Source organism: Bos grunniens, chromosome 29 (genome assembly GCF_055505025.1).
Source record: "Bos grunniens cultivar Pamir isolate PY7600 chromosome 29, Bosgru_T2T1.0, whole genome shotgun sequence".
In the NCBI taxonomy this organism is placed as follows: Eukaryota; Metazoa; Chordata; class Mammalia; order Artiodactyla; family Bovidae; genus Bos; species Bos grunniens.
This window is the reverse complement of record NC_141193.1, coordinates 32,887,318-32,907,393: the sequence shown is the minus strand read 5'-3', so window position 1 is coordinate 32,907,393 and position 20,076 is coordinate 32,887,318. Positions and strand designations below refer to the sequence as shown.

The 20,076-nt window shown below is 36.9% G+C and overlaps 1 protein-coding gene across 18 annotated transcripts in view; it reads left to right on the top strand.

The window, feature by feature from the left end:
- Positions 1–20,076, top strand: part of LOC147342476 (glycerophosphodiester phosphodiesterase 6-like) — a 173,941-nt gene that overhangs the window by 112,250 nt on the left and 41,615 nt on the right. For all 18 annotated transcript variants that reach the window (XM_086385725.1, XM_086385739.1, XM_086385735.1 and 15 more), the window contains 2 exons: positions 8,537–8,758; positions 9,678–9,832. In XM_086385725.1, the coding sequence (XP_086241851.1) occupies positions 8,537–8,758; positions 9,678–9,832 (377 nt within the window). The remainder of the gene's footprint in view (positions 1–8,536; positions 8,759–9,677; positions 9,833–20,076) is intronic.

The following is a 20,076-nucleotide window of genomic DNA, read 5'->3' as shown; positions in this document are numbered from 1 at the left end:
TTGAGGTCAAATTAAATAATGCATTTGAAGTTTTCTGCAAATTTTGTCTTATTGTTACTGTAGTCCAACTATAAGAAGGTCACTTTTCAGTGACTGCTGTCGTGGAACTTTTATCATTTTTTTTTCTTAAGTGTAATAACTTTATTTTGTGAAAAAGACAAGAAAATGTGTAGGTAGTGAGAGCTTCGGATGGGAACTTATGTCGTGTTTTATTTGTCTGTCTTATCTCCCTTACTAAACTGTGAATGTCTTGAGAGCATGATTTGTGTTTTATGAGCACATGGTGTAAGTTGCTGAAGGAATGATTGTCTTGTATATGGGGCTTAGTAGGCAAATACGTTTGTTATACCTATTTTTTCTCTCTCAGTGTTGTTGAAAATGTACAGTTAATGGCACTAGTAATTTTACCAAAGCACTTCAAGTAGCATCCACTGCTGCAAAATCAAGTCCAATGCAAGTAATTGTAATTGCTTCAATGGACACCATCCACCCAATGGAGCTACAGCAGAAATGGTGCTGTTAACAGTGTTGCTAGTTGGTCAAAAGTGAATATAGGGCTTTTTAAATTTTCCATTACTTCTCAGGCTAAAGAATTTAAATTGTTTTATTGTCTTCCAATAACTTGGGCTATGTTATTTATTATACCATAATAAATTATATATTTATTATGTCAGCCAAAGTAAAAGACAAATTTTTGATAATTACTTTGAATTATTCAGTTCCTGATAATGGGCTCACTATCCTTAGAAGGCTGTTTCCTAGGAAATATGCTATTTTTTTCAGTCTCTTTATAAGCAGATATTGTTTTCTGAGAGTTTGGGGAGTCCTGCAATTGGAAAGGATGCAACAGCCCTATAGAACATTTAATCTTGTTTTGGGTTAATGTCAAAAAGCCTGATTCCCACATATTAGAAAACTATAGGAGTTATACAAGAGGCACAGCTAAATTTACTGAAGTTTTATGTACTTTTTTTTTTTTTTAAAGAATTGTCATGACAAACATTCATTATTACACCCCAAGCATTTTTTAAAATCTTCTACTGCTAGATCAAGGCTATTTCACTTCATTTAGGTATTACTTACACAAATAGTCATTACTGATAAAATTGGTATAGTAGGTTGATTGGTGACACCAAAAAAGATACAGTCACACCATACTCCCTAGAACCTGTGACTGTTACCATAAAGGCAAACAATGTGATTAAGTTAAGGATCTGGAAAGTAGGAGCTTATCCTGGATTGTCTGGGTGGACCCTAAATATAATCACGTATTGTTGTAATGAAGAGACAAGGGGAGAATAGATGTACACATAAGGGCGACCAAACAGAGAGGGGAAGTGATGTAATCACGGAGGTAAGAATTGGAGTGATGTGGCTATTAGCCAAAGAAGGCCAAGGAATGCTAGCAGTCACCTGAAGCTTGCAGAGACAAAAAACAGATTTCCCCCCAGAGCCAACAGGGTGAGCATGGGCCTGCCAACACCTTGATTTTAGACTTCCGGCTTCCAAACTGTGAAAGAATACATTTTTCTAAGATTACCATGTTTCCATTAATGATGGAATTCTTGAGTTCAATACATTGGTCTGTCTTCTCTATAAGAGGCCCTTGTCTAAGGGCATTAGTCAGAGCATTCTGTTTCGTATGATCTGCCAAAACATTTCCTCTAAGTGGAGCTCTAGTTTTAGCACAGCAGTTTATTTGGGGAGCTGCAAAACATCTAGTAATACGTGTGTTTATTATTCATTTTTGATATGACTGAAGAGGTTGGGCTTCCCAGGTGGCGCTAGTGGTAAAGAACCTACCTGCCAGTGCAGGAGACACAAGGGCTGTGGGTTTGATCCCTGGGTCAGGAAGATCCCCTGGAGGAGGGCATGGCAACTCATTCCAGTATTTTTGCCTGGAGAATCCCAGGGACAGAGGAGCCTGGCTGGTTACAGTCCATAGGATCCAAAGAGTCAGACTCAACTGAAACAACTTAGCATGAAGAGATTAAGAATCTTTTTCCCTGTAGCATTCTATAGTTGTGAGCCACTTGAAAAGCAAAAAACAGTTATTTTTAATAATCAATCCCACATGTCCTAGAGAGAGCCGTAATTTTGGCCAATTGAGCCAATTTGTTGTTTGGTAATGGACTTGGGATTCTATAAGAGAGTCTAGAAAAATTGCATAATTGACCTGTTATTACCTTTTTTCATTTTTAAGTTTAACCAACAGTAAATAACATTAAACCAAGATTTGATTTAGGGGCATCCAAAAGATATGTTCCATGTATGGACAGTTCTCAAATTATAGAAATGATGAGATTCTTCTTTGTTGATTAGGATGATGCAGTTGCTGTATTAAGAGTGTGATATTAGTGAATGGTAATATGAAAAAGAGAAAATTAGTATTTGGTAATTAATCAACTAACTTAAAAATACTGGATATTTTAAGTTAGCAAGAGGGATTACATTGAATATGGTACCATATAATAGAAAGATGAACCTAGTGTGAGGTCTAAAGATTATTAGACTAGTTTTGCTAAAACTGCATGTTTTTCTAAGCCAAAGATAAAAAGCCTTGGATTCATTAGGCAGAATTTTTGATATATGTCAGGTTGTTAAATTAATACCCTTGGACTATGGCCTTCCATTTTACTTTCAAAAACAAAGATTTTGATGATCTGGAAGAAATATTTTGAGATTGCTAAAGGTCTTTTTGTTTCCTGTGTTTTGGGAGAATGGTTCTAAGATGTTTGTGTAAGTCAACACACCTGTGTATTTCAAAAAAGCTTGCTACCTATACTCTGTAATATCCAGTTAATCCCAGAAATCATCTTAATTGTCTTTAGTATTTGACCATGGATAATTTGGTTAATTTATAATCTCTCATTAAATTATTTCTGTCCTTAGCTAATATGTCATGACCTGGATCCAGGGCTTTACAAACTATGGCCTGCTGTTCAGATGCAGCCCACTGACTATTTTTGTACAGCTTGTGAGCTCAGAATGGTTCTTGTATTTTTGAACGGTTGAAGGAGAATCAAAAGAATAATGTTTCCTGACATGTTAAAATTATATAAAACTGAAATTTTGATTTCCATAAATAAAGTTTGATTGGAACATAGCCATGCTTATTCACTTACGAATTGTTTATGGCTGCTTTTGTCTTATAATAGAGTTGAATGGTTGTGACAGAGACTAACAAAACCAAAAATCTTTAGTGTATGGCCCTTCACAGAGTAAGTTTGATGAATTCTGTATGATGAACTGTTATTTTGTGGAGTTAAAATTTCTCCTTAGAAACTGTGAGAATGGAACTACAGAGTCAGTCTTAGAATTTCAAGTTTAGGTTACGAGATTACTGCATATCCTTAAGATCTTTTGTTTAAGACTTGAGAAAGTAGAGTGGGCCTTCTGTAAATGATAGAAATATAACTTTTCAGGTAAATTGTTGATTTTGCTCTGGTGAAAGCAATAAATAGTGGCTATCTTTATTAGCTGGAACATGGAAAGAAGTAAAGATAGAACCAAAGAGAGTACATACAGGTTAAGCAGTGCTAGAAAATGAGGTATAACTCTTTGGTTAATAGCTGACAGATATTGCTGGAGGACCACCACCTCAGTTTTGGTGTTTTTAAAAAACATGTAAACTAGACATATTGCTTGGACTAATACAAGAGATATTTAATCCTTGTTATATTGGCTTCCTTGGTGGCTCAGTGGTAAACAGTCTGCCTGCCAGTATAGGAATGCTGGAGGCACTGGTTCGATCCCTGGGCTGGGAAGATTCCCTGGGAGAAGGAAATGGCAACCCATTCCAGTATTCTTGCCTGGGAAAACCCATGGACAGAGGAGCCTGGAGGGCTACAGTCTGTGGAGTCACAAAAGAGTCAGACATGACTTAGCAACTGAACAACAACAGCAAAGTTGACTTAAATCTGCTCCAACTTCAGCAGTAACAGGATTTTAGGCAACAGTGTCAATAGAGTCAATATGAACTCTAAGGAGTTTGACTCTAATTATTCTGCCTCTTTTCCCCTCAGGGATTCTGGTTGTTGTGGTTCAGTTGCTAAGTACCATGGATAATTATCTGATTGTTTTTTAAAATCAGTATACTAATGTCCACAGATATAATTTGATAATGTATATAGAATTTTCTGTGACTCCTGATAGTTATTTGTCTGTGGTACATTTCTTTTGCTGGTTCTTTTTGCAAAGTAGATTCCTAACAATAAGAATATGCCATAGATAAAAAAGGAGTGTTCCTATGTCATTTATAGAAAAGGACATGGAAAAGGACCTAGGATTGTTAGAAAATACCACTTCTTGGTTTTAGTACTCTGAGCAATCTGATTTTTTATGGTAGTGAGATTAATAATAAAGGTACCTATATCAACAAGAAAACTGTATTGTTCCTTCATACTTACATGTAGTTCTCATAATTGTCTGTTGAGTTGTATTGTTTCCCTCTAAGTGGCACCATTGGGCCAAATTTATAAATTTTCAGACTTCTAAACCAGTATAATACACTGGATCATTCGATGGCCCTTCTACTTGTAATTTTTCTAAGCATAGGCATAGAGAACCAAGGGTCTTTTAGTATTATTTTGAAAATGTTCAACTTTATATTGGAGATAATCTAAACTGGTATTTTCCTATTCCAGTTAATTTTTCTGAATAAGTCCACCTGTTTTATATATTGGGTTGGCCAAAATATTTCTTTGATATGGAAAACCTGGAATGAACTTTTTGGCCAACCCAATATAAAAAAAGAGGCTCAATTTACTTCAGATATTAGATCTACCTCATAATGGTGTTTAGAGATTACTGAAATATAGTTTTAAACTCTTCTATTGATTAATCTTTATAGTTTTGCTATTTTGTATTTTTCATCCACTTTATCATTAAAGGCTTCAGAAATAAATGTCCTTGTAAAGAAGCAAGGTCTGATGCTGTAAAAAGCAATATTGCACAGGACCTGGAATGTTAGGTCCATGAATCAAGGCAAATTGGAAATGGTCAAACAGGAGATGGCAAGAGTGAACATCGACATTCTAGGAACCAGCGAACTAAAATGGACTGGAATGGGTGAATTTAACTCAGATGACCATTATATCTACTACTGTGGGCAGGAATCCCTCAGAAGAAATGGAGTAGCCATCATGGTCGACAAAAGAGTCCAAAATGCAGTACTTGGATGCAATCTCAAAAATGACAGAATGATCTCTGTTTGTTTCCAAGGCAAACCATTCAATAATATACAGTAATCCAAGTCTATGCCCCAACCAGTAATGCTGAAGAAGCTGAACGGTTCTAAGATGACCTACAAGACCTTTTAAAACTAACACCCCAAAAAGATGTCCTTTTCATTATAGGGGACTGGAATGCAAAAGTAGGAAGTCAAGAAACACCAGGAGTAACAGGCAAATTTGGCCTTGGAATATGGAATGAAGCAGGGCAAAGGCTAATAGAGTTTTGCCATGAGAACGCACTGGTCATAGCAAACACCCTCTTCCAACAACACAAAAGAAGACTCTACACATGGACATCACCAGATGGTTAACACTGAAATCAGATTGATTATATTCTTTGCAGCCAAAGATGGAGACACTCTATACAGTCAGCAAAAACAAGACTGGGAGCTGACTGTGGCTCAGATCATGAACTTCTTATTGCCAAATTCAGACTTAAATTGAAAAAAGTAGGGAAAACCACTAGACCATACAGGTATGACCTAAATCAAGTCCCTTATGATTATTCAGTGGAAGTGAGAAATAGATTTAAGGGACTAGATCTGATAGATAGAGTGCATGATGAACTACGGAATGAGGTTCGTGACATTGTACAGGAGACAGGGATCAAGACCATTCCCATGGAAAAGAAATGCAAAAAAGCAAAATGGCTGTCTGGGAGGCCTTACAAATAGCTGTGAAAAGAAGAGAAGTGAAAAGCAAAGGAGAAAAGGAAAGATAGAAGCATCTGAATGCAGAGGTCCAAAGAATAGCAAGAAGAGATAAGAAAGCCTTCCTTAGCAATCAATGCAAAGAAATAGAGGAAAACAACAGAATGGGAAAGACTAGAGATCTGTTCAAGAAAATTAGAGATACCAAGGGAACATTTCATGCAAAGATGGGCTCGATAAAGGACAGAAATGGTATGGGCCTACCAGAAGCAGAAGATATTAAGAAGAGGTGGCAAGAATACACAGAAGAACTATACAAAAAAGATCTTCATGACCCAGATAGTCACGATGGTATGATCACTGACCTAGAGCCAGACATCCTGGAATGTGAATTCAAATGGGCCTTAGAAAGCATCACTACGAACACAGCTAGTGGAGGTGATGGAATTCCAGTTGAGCTGTTTCAAATCCTGAAAGATGATGCTGTGAAAGTGCTGCACTCAATATGCCAGCAAATTTGGAAAACTCAACAGTGGCCACAGGACTGGAAAAGGTCAGTTTTCATTCCAATCCCAAAGAAAGTCAATGCCAAAGAATGCTCAAACTACCGCACAATTGCACTCATCTCACACGCTAGTAAAGTAATGCTCAAAATTCTCCAAGCCAGGCTTCAGCAATATGTGAACTGTGAACTTCCAGATGTTCAAGTGCTTTAGAAAAGGCAGAGGAACCAGAGATCAAATTGCCAACATCTGCTGGATCATGGAAAAAGCAAGAGAGTTCCAGAAAAAAATCTATTTCTGCTTTATTGACTATGTCAAAGCCTTTGACTGTGTGGATCACAATAAACTGTGAAAAATTCTTCAAGAGATGGGAATACCAGACCACCTGACCCGCCTCTTGAGAAAACTATATGCAGGTCAGGAAGCAACAGTTAAAACTGGACATGGAACAACAGACTGGTTCCAAATAGGAAAATGAGTACGTCAAGGCTGTATATTGTCACCCTGCTTATTTAACTTATATGCAGAGTACATCATGAGAAACGCTGGGCTGGAAGAAGCACAAGCTGGAATCCAGATTGCCGGGGTCGCAAAGAGTCGGGCACGACTGAGTGACTGAACTGGGCTGAACTGATAGTGCATTTCTTATTTTTTTTTTAAGTCATTCCAGGACTTTGAACAAATTATGCACAGCTGGGCTATTTAAATCCTTTCTTGATCTTTCCCATCCTGTTCTTTTAACAATTTTTTTTCCCCACACAAAGTTCTAACAATTAAGTGAATCAGTTGGTCTAGATCTGATAGAATCTAACAAAATGTTGTATTTCAAAGCAAATTTTTGTTTTTCCTGAGGATTAAGAAAACCTTTAATTATAGACCTCAACTCAGATGTAGAAGGGTTTAATTCTACACTTATAATCTGCTTTCAGGTATAGCATGGGAACAATGTTCAGTGTGATTGATTCTTTCTTGAGAAAAAGGTGAGAAAGGACAGGTTGCTTAGGAAGTAAAGGAAGTAAAAGAAATATGGTGGGAAGGAGAGAGAAGATAAAGTTGTATAGAGAAAAATATTGTTTTAGTCTTGGGAATATGTGGGGTGTAGCTACTGTGTCTTTCTCCTGAGAGACAGTGTTTAATCACTGACTTTACACACAAATGATCTAAAGTTGGCAAATGACAATAAAAGTAGCTATATTAATATAGCTAATACATGTATGGACTGAGGAATAAAATAAAATGCTGTGTATGGTGAAGAAATTATGACAGTGCCTACCATTAGGGAGTTGCCCTCCAGTAGAAGCAGTAGAGAGTGAGAAACTATTATGAACTGTGTGCTTCTCTGTGTACTGGACATGCTGCTAGGCCTGGTAAATATTTTATTATTGTTGATCTTCAAAATAATCCTAGAAATACACATATTACTCTCCCCTTCTCCATCTTATATCAGGATAATGAAAACTTAGAAATTTTAAATAGTTTTACCAGTGTTGCACAGCAAGAAGTACATGAAGCTGGGATTTGAATCTGATCTAGGATATATACAAATGAGTAGAAGACAGGATGAGACATGCAATTACAAAGGCATAAAAATTGTTCACTGTGGTTTAACAGCATTGAAGTCTCTTTAGTTTAGGAATATTTAAGTGGGCACTTCATGAAGTTGGTAGCATTTGAACTGGGTTTTGCAATTTGAGGGTAGGGTTTTTAACAGGTGGATAAATGGACTGAATTGAGTCCAGTTCAGTCTGAAGACAAAGCCTGCTTTCTTTCCATTACACAAAACCAGAACAGTGAGAGAATGTGTGGGAAGCATGTGACTAAAAAGGAATTGTAATACTTTGAGGAGAGTTACAGAAAAAAGATTGAAAAGGAAGTTTAAGACAAGAACATGAGGAGACCTTCAGTGCAAATACAACAATATAGAATAAATCAACAATATAGGTTCTACAATATAGAATAAAGCATTCCAAATACCATGATTACCTATGGAGATTACATTTAATTTCTCTTCTTGGCAACTCTTATCTCAGGACCAATATTACAAAGGGCCTGATGGGTAGGTTAAAATGGTAATTGGTGTGGGGCTAAAAGCAGGAGAATTGGAAAATGCTTTTGATGGGAGCCAATGTTTTCTCTTATGTGTTTTTAGATCAAACCATTTTTTGGTATGAAACCCTTATCAGAGGCTGACAGGGAAAGAGCAGGAAATCAGAAGATTCCAAAGCTAACTGAATTATTGGAACTTGCACAGAAGGAAAAAAAGTTTGTGATCTTTGATCTTTATGGCCCTGCACCAAATCATTCTCTCAGAGCTTTGTATGTCCACCATGTAGTAAGCACAATCCTTGACTCTCAGATTGAGCAACGTCTGGTATGTTTATCTCAGTATTTATGGTAGAGGTTGGTGGGTGGGTCGCGTGTCCCACGACAATAGCAGTTGAATCTAACCTACCTTGTAGCGCTTCCTTGGGATCCTTAAATAATTTTGCTCCCTATAAAAATGAAGATGACTATTTTATGCAGCTATATTTGGCAATCTAAAGAATGACCCCGTTAAATTTGTATCAGTAGGGGAAAACATTGAGTCTGTTTGTTATTCAAAGCCAAATGAAATGTCACCCTTCTGTTAAAAGGGAATATGTGTTTAATGGCTGTATGATGTGACCTGCACCATCACCAACATACATTAGAAGGCCTGGGTATGGAACACTTAAGACTTTGAGGACTTGGCTTTCATTAATAATATAGAAAGGACATCTGGTTCTTATTTGAGCAGAGATTTGTTCATCATGTTTTTCAGAAGCTACTCTGCATTTGGGCAGTCATTCCAAATGTCAAATTCTCAGAATATGGAAGAATGCTATGAAAGAATCACATATGTGGGTTTTTTTTGCAAATAGAACTATTTCCACAGATGAGTCATAATAGCCTTCCCTGTTGGCAGGAAATGACCTCTCACAAAGATGATTTTTAGTATCAGTCAGAGGAGGAGTTTATGATTCTAACCTTTCTTCCATACCTACTTTAGCTAGTGTGGTGACACGGAGGACCCTTGGTTCCATGATGTTAACTGGGAAAACTCAGCTCCAGAGCAACCCTGGTGAAAGCCCCTTTATAAGAATTCATTAGACAGTATTAGTGAGGTTGACTCTTTCACTAAGGTCTAGAATCTGTCTGCTCCTTATAAACTGTTACCTATGCTGGAATGGGGCTCCTTCCATTCTACGTAGGGTCTGTTTGTACCTAGACAGCTGATTATCCTCTGAAAGACTTCCTGTTTCTCCTTACAGATTTTTTGGTTGCCAGGTTTTGAAAGGGAGTATGTCAAGAAAAAAGCTCCTGGTTTTCAGCAAGTGAGCCGGTTACACTCTGTTGAACGCCTCACAAAAGAAAATATCACTAGAATAAATGTTGACTACAAGAACTTGTTCTACAATGGGATGAGGTAAGCGTTTGACCACACTTTCCTCAGCACGTATTGCCTTACTTGCAGGAAATCTGCATCCCAGCCAAGCTACGTAGGTTCCTCCTCCCATCTCAGGATTTCCGTGTGTAGTTATCTTTCTGGAATCCCCTGTCTTCATCTTCTTATCCTTCCCTCACTCTGTGCCAACAAACATTTATCAAAGTTACACTCTGTTCCTGGAACGTGCTCTTCAGCCCCTTCTCCTTTATGCTTCAGTCTCTCATTCAGCACACCCTTTTGTGTGCTTGGTGTTTTTGTTGTTATATAAAGTGATCACTGAAAAGTAAGAACTCAAAAAGTGGTTGATTTCCTTCTGCCATTACCAGATGGATTGAAGTACCTAATAAATAACTTTGTAATCCAGATAGCCAGATTTCTCATAGATATAATTTGAAACATAATTAAATCATTATTAGAAAAACCCTTAAAACAGCCAAGCATGAGAAGAAACTGAAATTCTCCATCACCACATTTATAATTACATAGTCAGAGACAGAGTTTTCAGAATTAAAAGCACCTGAGAATAAAATGGTGACTTTTTCAGATTTAATTATTGATAGTCACTGCTTACATTAGTCCCTGTGTCGTTGTTGTTCAGTCACTAAGTCATGTCTTACTCTCTGTGACCCCATAGACTGCAGCACGCCAGACTTTCCTGTCCTTCACTGTCTCCTGGTGTTTGCGCAGACTTGTGTCCATTAAGTCAGTGATGCCATCCAGCCATCTCATCCTCTGTTACCCTCTTCTACTGCCTTCAGTCTTTCCTAGCATCAGCATCTTTTCCATTGTGTTGGCTCTTTGCATCAGGTGGTCAAAGTATTGAAACTTTAACTTCAGCATCAATTCTTCCAGTGAATATTCAGGTTGATTTCCTTTAGGATAGGGGATTCCCTCATAGCTCAGTTGGTAAAGAATCCGCCTGCAATGCAGGAGACCCCAGTGCAGTTTCTGAGTAGGGAAGATGCACTAGAGAAGGGATAGGCTACCCACTCCAGTATTCTTGGGCTTCCCTTGTGGCTCAGCTGGTAAAGAATCCGCCTGCAACGTGGGAGACCTGGGTTTGATCCCTGGATTGAGAAGATCCCCTGGAGAAGGGAAAGGCTACCCACTCCAGGGATCTGGCCTGGAGAATTCCATGGACTGTGTAGTCATGGGGTCACAAAGAGTCGGACATGACTGAGTGACTTTCACTTTCCTTTAGGATTGACTGGTTTGATCTCCTTGTTGTTCAAGGGACTCTCAAGAGCCTTCTCCAGCATCACAGTTTGAAAGCATCAGGTCTTTGGCATTCAGCCTTCTTTATGGTCCAACTCTCACATTCATATGTGACTACTGGAAAAACCATAGCTTTAACTATACAGACCTTTCTTGGCAAAATGATGTCTCTGCTTTTTAATGCACTGTCTAGGTTTGTCATATCTTCTCTTCCAAGGAGCAAGTGTCTTTTAATTTCATGACCACAGTCACCATCTGCGATGCTTTTGGAGCCCAATAAAATAAAATCAGCCTGTTTCCACTTTTTCCCCATCTATTTGTCATTAAGTGATGGGATGGGATACCATAATCTTAGTATTTTGAATGTTGAGTTTTAATGTAGCTTTTTCACTTTCCTCTTTGACACTCATCAAGAGGCTGTTAGTTCCTCTTTATTTTCTGCCATTGGAATCGTGTCATCTGAATATCTGAGGTTGTTGATATTTTTCTCGACAATCTTGGTCCTGCTTGTGCTTCATCCAGTCCGGCATTTTGCATGATGTACTCTGCATATAAGTTAAATAAGCAGGGTGACAGTATACAGTCTTGACGTACTCCTTTCCCAATTTGGAACCAGTCCATTGTTCCATGTCTGGTTCTAACTGTTGCTTCTTGACCCACATACAAGTTTCTCAGGAGGCAGGTTAGATGGTCTGGTATTCCCCATGTCTTGAAGAATTTTCCACATTTTTTTTGTGATCCACACAGTCAAAGGCTTTAACATAATCAATAAAGCAGAAGTAGATGTTTTTCTGGAATTCGCTTGCTTTTTCTGTGATCCAGTGGATGTTGGCAATTTGATCTGTGGTTCCTCTGCCTTTTCTAAATCCAGCTTGTATATCTGAAAGTTCTTTTCAGATGATTCTAAATGCTTCAGAGACTGAACATATATATGTGTTTTGTCCAGATATACATATGTATCTCCATATCTCCAAAATCTCTTTGAGCTACAGAAATTCCTTTAGATTCATTTTTGTATCTCAGGTCATGAGCTAGGCTATTGGATTTACCTCTTTTCATGTTCTGGCTTTTCCAGCCTCTTTGGCTATGGGGGAGTTGATCATAAAATATGTATATCTTTTTCTTTCAGCATTAGAAAATTATACATGTTTTACCTCTCTTTCCTATTTAGAAGATTTCTCTTTGCCCAACTATTTCTCTTATTTTGAGTGTATGTCTATTCCTTTCAACTTTTTATCAAAGAAAAAATGACTCCAAGGTGATTTCTTTCTCTGCTAATCATAATTTAGATGAATCTAGTAGTTGAAAAATAATTATAATAACTTTCACTTACTGAGCCTTTATTATGTGTCAAGTTCCATTGGTTAACCACAGGCTCTTTTTAAAATTCTGTAGCTTACCCATCAGCTACACTTTGACTTTGGAAAAGTTTTAATAATCAGTTTTCTCATTTGTAAATTAAGGATAACAATAACCTGATGGAATGGTTAAAAGATTAAGTGACATACTACATATATGCACAGAACAAAGTGATGGGCAAATATATGAACACAGTAAATGTTACCTGTTGTTTTATCATCAACATCGTTACATGCTGTGCCCTATAAATTAGCATCACCCGCCATGTTTCAACTGAGGAATCTTGTCTCTAAGGAGGAAAAGGTCAGGAAGGTTAGGGTTAATATTTCCCCAAAGTCCATATAGTTGGTCAGTGGGGGACCACACTGAGGTTTAAATATAGGTTTGACAGATTCCCCAGTGTTAATTCTTTTACTAGTAATTTTTATAAGTTATTCCTTGGCCATAGTTATATGGGAATAGTATCAGCTGACATCAGACTTTAAGAGGGATCAGTCATATCCTGAGTCCTATTAGAAAATCAAGTGGTCTAATCAAACTTAAAAGCTTTTGCACAGCAAAGGAAACCATAAAGAAAACAAAATGACAACCTACAGACTGGGAAAAAATAAACACAAATGATTCCAACAGGGGTGGGCTTAATTTCCAAAATATACAATTTAAATTGGTTAATAGTCTTTTTAAGTATTTTATACTGTATTTTCCTCCTGCTTTTTCTGTGGAGTTAACACAAAGCATTAGATTGCAAATCAAACTCATACACATCAGAGAACTTACTATTAAGTTTTATTATTAATTTCAAAGGTACAGAAGGCAGTCAGGAGGCTCAGACAAAGAAAGGAGAGGTCAGAGACATTGATTTCAACTTTGTAGGTTTCTTCCTTTATTGGACACATACCCTATGGCTCACAGTAATAGATACAGGCTCCAAATGTGTTTTTATGGGGTTATTTCACTTTGAAGGAGAACATTTGAGTTATAAAACATTTGCATTTAATACTCCCAGAGACTTGCATAGCTTTTGTCACCTTGTCCAGGGATCCATACCTCATAAATCCACATTCTGTATTTATTTACAAAATATATAATAAAAAGTAATCAACCAGGAACATCCATTAAAGAACATATTCTGTATATAAAGACCTCTCTTTCTAGCAAATATTATTGTTCTATTTAGAGAAGATGTAGATATCATGTTGACAAGGAGATTAGACTATGACTTCTGCCTTCTTCCTTCTGGGAGCAACCTGTTCAGTCAGAGAGAAATTAAGGGCTTCCTGTGCCTCATCTGTAAGTTATAGAAAAGGGGATGTAATATTTCCAGCTGACTGTTGGTTTCTGTATTTCTCCCTTTGGCTGTGTTTGTTGTTATTGTGATTATTGTGGTTGTTTGGCTTCTCATATTTTAAACTCTTTTTTTAATGTGTATTTGCATTTAGAATTGTTAGATTTTTTTCATGGGTTTATTACCATCCTTTCATTATGAAATGTCCCTTCTTGCTGGTTATAATTCTTGCCTAAAGATTGCTTTTATTAATATTGCCACACTGGCTTTCTTATAATTAGTGTTTCTGTGGCATTTATTTTTTTTGTTCTTTGTCTTTGAACTGCTTTGTGTCTTTATATTTAAAGTACATCTCTTTCTCAAAGACTTAGAGAACAAACTTATGGTTGCCGGGGGAAAAATAGGGGGAAGGGGTAGTTAGGGAATTTAGGATGAACATGTACATACTGCTGTATTTAAAATGCATAAGCAACAAGGACTTACTGTAGAGCACACAGAACTCTGCTCAGTGTTATATGGCATCTTGAACCTTCCAGTCAGGATGGGAGTTTGGGGGAGAATGGATGCATGTGTATGTATGACTGAGTCCCTTTGCTGTTTACCTGAAACTATCACAACATTGTTAATCAGCCATACCTGAATACAAAATAAAAAGGTTTTTAAAAATAAGGTATATCTCTGATAAAGTGAAAGTGAAAGTCCCTCAGTTGTGTCCGACTCTTTGCGACCCCATGGACTATACAGTCCATGGGATTCTCCAGGCCAGAATCCTGGGGTGGGTAGCCTTCCCCTTCTCTAGGGGATCTTCCCAACCCAGGGATCAAAGCCAGGTCTCCCACATTGCAGGTGGATTCTTTACCAGCTGAGCCACAAGGGAAGCCCATATCTATTATAAATAGAATATTATTGGTTCTTGCTTTTATATTTAGTGGGACAATCTCTGCTTTTCAGTGGGAATATCTGACCCATTAATATTTAGTTTACAAATGAATATACTTAGGTTTATATTACATCTTGCCATTTCCCCTATTTGTCCTCTTTATTCTAGATTGGTTATTTGGTCATTCTTTTCCTGACTTTGAATTTTTTAAGTTCATTGATTATTTCCTATCTTCTCTATTGACTTTTTACATTTTTGAATTATTTTTTTACTAGTTGCTCTAGAAATTATAAGAAGTATCCTTACCTTATTAAAATTCACCTTTGGATAATTTTTCTACAACATAGAGTATAGAACATTATAATCTTAATTCCATTGACTATCTGCTGTCCTTTGTGCTGTTGTTGTGATGAATAATACTTTAGTTATAAACCCCAGAGTACATTTTTATTATATTTTTAAAATTATCAGTAATATTTTTAAAATTAAACATTTAAGATTAAATTAAGTTTAGATTTAAAGTTTAAATTAAACTTTTGAGATAATTGCATGCTAACTTATAAGAAATAATACAAAATGATGCTGTATACCTTTTATCCTGTTTACTCCAATGGTAAAAATTTTAGTACAATACCAAAACCAAGGTATTGGAGTCAATGCAAGCCACCAGTATTATTCAGATTTCCCCAGCTTTGCTTATATCCTTTTGTATGTGTTTTGTATATATAGTGCTGTGCAGTTTTATTACATGTGTAGGGTTTTATTACACGTGTAGGGTTACATGCCACAACCAAGACACACTGGTTTCATCACCAGAAGTATTCCTATTGTTTCTCTCTTATAACCACACTCCTCTTACTTCCTTCTGCTTCCCCTCACCTCAAACCCTAACTCTTTGCAATCACTAATTTAGTCTCCACTTTTATTATTTTGTCCTTTTGAGAATATAATATAAATAGAATCATAAAATATGTAAACAGTTGTTATTGGCTTTTTTTCATTCAATGTAGTTCCCTTTGAGAGTTATCCAGGTTATTGCATGTATCAATAGTTTATTGTTTTTCATTGCTGAGTAGTATTCCATTGTATGGATGTACTGAAATTTGTTTAATCATTCATCAACATAAGGCTGTCTGGTTGTTTATGAGTTACTATAAATAAATCTGTTTTGATATTTGTGTACAGGTTTTCATGTGAATGTAACAGATTTTAGTCATTTAAAAATGTTTTAACCATGGTAAAAATACACATAATGTAAAATGTGCTATCTTAATTAATCATTTTAATATACATTGATTACATTGTACAACCATTCCTGCCATCAATCTACCTTTTCATCTTGTATACTCAAAATTCTATACTCATTAAACAATAATATCCCTACCAACTCCTCCACCCCAGATCCTGGAAACCTGCTATCTCTCTCTCTTGTTTTGACTTATATAAGTTGAATCATACAGATATTTGTCTTTTTATAAGTGGCTTATTTTGCTTTGAATAAAGTGCTCAAGGTTCATCCATGTTAAATCCGTCCTTTGCAGAATTTCCTTCTATTTGAAGGCTAAATAATATTTCATTGCATGTATATACCACAATTTGCTTATTTATTCATCAGTTGATGAACACTTGAATTGCTTCCATATTATGTGCAGTGCTGAGTTGAGCTTAGTCACTTAGTCATGTCTGATTCATTGCAACCCCATGGACTGTAGCCTGCCAGGCATCTCTCTCCATGGGGGTTCTCCAGGCCGTAATACTGGAGTGGGTTGCCATGCACTTCTCCAGGGGATCTTCCCAACCCAGGGATCAAACCCAGGTCTCCCTCATTACAGGCAGATTCTTTACCATCTGAGCCACCAGGGAAGCCCTAGTTAGAGTGAATAATGCTGCTATGAATATGAATATTACAAATATATATGGTCATGCTTTCCTGGTGGCTCAAAGGTTAAAGCGTCTGCCTGCAATGCAGGAGACCTGGGTTTGATCCTTGGGTTGGAAAGATCCCCTGGAGAAGGAAATGGCAACTCACTCCAGTATTCTTGCCTGGAGAATCCCATGGATGGAGGAGCCTGGTGGGCTAAAGTCCACGGGGTCACAAAGAGTCGGACATGACTGAGCAACTTCACTTTCACTTTCAAGACCCTTCTTTCAGTTATTTTTGCAGTATATCTATTAAGCAGACTTGCTGGATCTTATGGTAATTCTATTTTTAACTTTTTGAGAAACAGCCATACTGTTCTCCACAACAACCAATAGTACACAGGAGTTTTAATTTCTTTACATCCTCCACATTCTTGTTGATTTCTGGTTTTGTTTTTTCTTTTTCTTTACATAGCCATCCTAATGAGTTGGTATTAGTTCTTGAAATGTTTGGTGGAATTCAGCAGTGAAAGCAATGGGTCTAGGACTTTTCTTTGTTGGAAGATTTTTGGTTAATGATTCAGTCTCCTTATTCATTGTAGGTTTGTTTGCATTATCTAATTCTTCATGATTACAAAATAGGTTTTGTGTTTCTAGGAATTTGTCCATGTAGGTTATCCAATTTGTTGGGATACAGCTGTTCTTAGTACTCTCTTATAATCCTTTTTATTTCTATAAAATAGTAATGTCCCCATTTTTATTTCTGATTTCAGTAATTTAAGTCTCTTTTTTTATTAGTAGTACATCTAGGTAAAGGTTTATCAATTTTGTTGATCTTCAGGTTCATTCATTGAATTTCTCTGTTGGTTTTCTGTTCTACGATTCATTTATTTCTGCTCTAATCTTTATCATTTTCTTCTTTTCACTATGTTGGATCAATTTATTCTTCTTTTGCTAGTTCCTTAATTTGCAAAATTTGGATGTTGAGATCTTTATTATCTTTTAAATGTAAGTGTGTAAAACTGTGAATTTACCCACCATCACCACTTTTGCTGCATGCCAAGTTTTAGTACATTGTGTTTTTATTCTCATTCATCTCCAAAAGGGGAAAAAAGTGAACGATGGAGAGGGAAGAGTATTGACCCTTTTAATCCCTGGTAGTCACTTCAGTGGGAGAGGTTTGTAACAATAGGGAGAGGTACAACAATCATGACATCCCCACTCTGTCTACACCTGTGTGAGTAGAAGCATCAGTCAGCCATAAAACCATAGATTCCTATTATCTGAAGGATAAGATACTTTTGGCCCACCTTGGTTCCTACAAACTGTCCAGTCTGCCTCAGGACTATGGGGCCAACTGGCTGCCGTGCACTAGGGACTCGTGTACTGCAACTGCTACTGTGCCAGGTGATGAAAGCGACCAAAGTTAACTATAACTTACCATCCAAAACTCCCCTGGAAGTTGAAAGCCTTCAACAGATTCCATAGTTCCAAAAGAGTTACATTAGGCAGGTTCTTTGAGTGAAGTTGTTGTCTAGGTGGGGAGAGAGATTCCTAATGTTTCCTTTTCAATCGTCTTCCAATAATTCTCTCTCGTAAGCATAAGTTTTTGTTTTTATGAAATAAAGACCTGAGAATATAGTTGCTGCTGCTGCTGCTGCTGCTAAGTCACTTCAGTCGTGTCCAACTCTGTGTGACCCCATAGACAGCAGCCCACCAGGCTCCCCCGTGCATGGGATTCTCCAGGCAAGAACACTGGAGTGGGTTGCCATTTCCTTCTCCAATGCATGACAGTGAAAAGTGAAAGTGAAGTCGCTCAGTTGTGTCTGACCCTCAGCGACCCCATGAACTGCAGCCTACCAGGCTCCTCCGTCCATGGGATTTTCCAGGCAAGAGTGCTGGAATGGGGTGCCATTGCCTTCTCCAAATATAGTTGCTAGGTTATGGTAATTACTTGTCTAATTTTATGAGAAACTGCCAGACTTTTGGGGGGAAACTTTTATGTTCCTGTCAGCAGTATATAATGACCCAGAGTCTCTATATCCTTAGCAATTTTTGGCATTGTCATTACTTTTTGGTAGCCATTTTAAGTGTGTAATGACATCTCATTGTGGTTTTAGTTTTCATTCTCTGATGGCTAATGATGTAGCACATATAATTATGTGCTTATTCCTCAATGGTATATCCTCTTCAGTGAAATGTTTTTTCATGTCCTTTCTAACTGGATCGCTTGTTTGTTTTTTTTTTAATTGAGTTTTGAGAGGTCTCTCTATAATATAGGTATTAGTCCTTTGTCGGATATGTTATTTATAAATGTTCTGTCCCAGTATGGCTAGACTGTAACATCCTCTTAACAGAGTCTCCTACAGAGCAGAATTTTAAAATTTAGATGGAGTCTAATTTGTCAGTTTTACCCTTTATGAATCATGCTTTTAATGTCAAGTCTAAAAGTTCTTTGTCTTGCTCTTAGATCTCAAAGATTTCTCTTATTTTTTTATATAATTTTATTTATTTATTTGTGACTGTGCTGGGTCTTGTTGTTGCACTAGCTTGTCTCTACTTGCTGTGAGTGGGGGCTGTTCTCTAGTTGCTGTGTGCAGGCTTCTCATTACTATGGCTTCTGTTGTTGTGGAGCACAGGCTCTAGGGTGTTTGAGCTTCAGTAGTTGTGGCACATGTTTTAAACATATTCTTTTTTCCCTGGTGGCTCAGATGGTAAAGAATCCACCTGCAATGTAAGAGATGTTTGTTCGATTTCTCAGTCAGGAAGATCCCCTGGAGAAGGAAATGGCTACCAACTCCAGTTTTCTTGCCTGGAGAATTCCTTGAACAGAGAAGCCTGGCTAGCTGTAGTCCGTTGGGTTGCAAAGTATTGGACACAATTGAGCGACTTGTAGATTTTACAGATTTTCAGATCCTCATTTATTTTGTTAAAGTTTATGACTAATTATTTAATTTTCTTTGGTGTGATTTAAATAGTATTGTTTTACATTTCAATTTCTGTATGCTTATTAACATACAGACATGTGATTGGTTTTTGTGTGTTAATTTAAAAAAGTTTAAGAAAAACTTTTAGCTTTAAAAAACATTTACTTATTTTTAGGTTTTAAATTTATTTTTAAATGATCTGTAGAATTGTCTTAGACACAATCTAACATTTTGGGTAACTAATTGCAAGCATTCCTGTAAAGGCTGTATGGTTATTTTTATTTACGGTTTATACACTGAGCCTAAGAAATTGCCAAGCTAGTATGTGACAGAGCTGGAATTCAACCCCAGGCTTGTGCAGAGCTGTTTTCAATATGTTATAACATCTCAGGGTTAAAAAGTCTTTTGAAGGCGCTTACATGATGCATTTTCTGAGAAATTTAATCTCTGATGACAACTTGACTAGATGTCCTTCTGTTTCTACAGATAGTGCACAAATATTTACTGACATTTCATTCTGCCATTGGGAAGTACTGTGTTCCATCTCCCCTACTCATGCTTGTAAAGTTTTTTTAAATTTGAAATTTAAATATTCAAATTATTTTGTATTAATTTATTAGTATTCATTTATTCATTCCTTCATTTAAGTATTTCTGCAGGCAGGTATTATGGTACATAAACCACCACCACCACCACC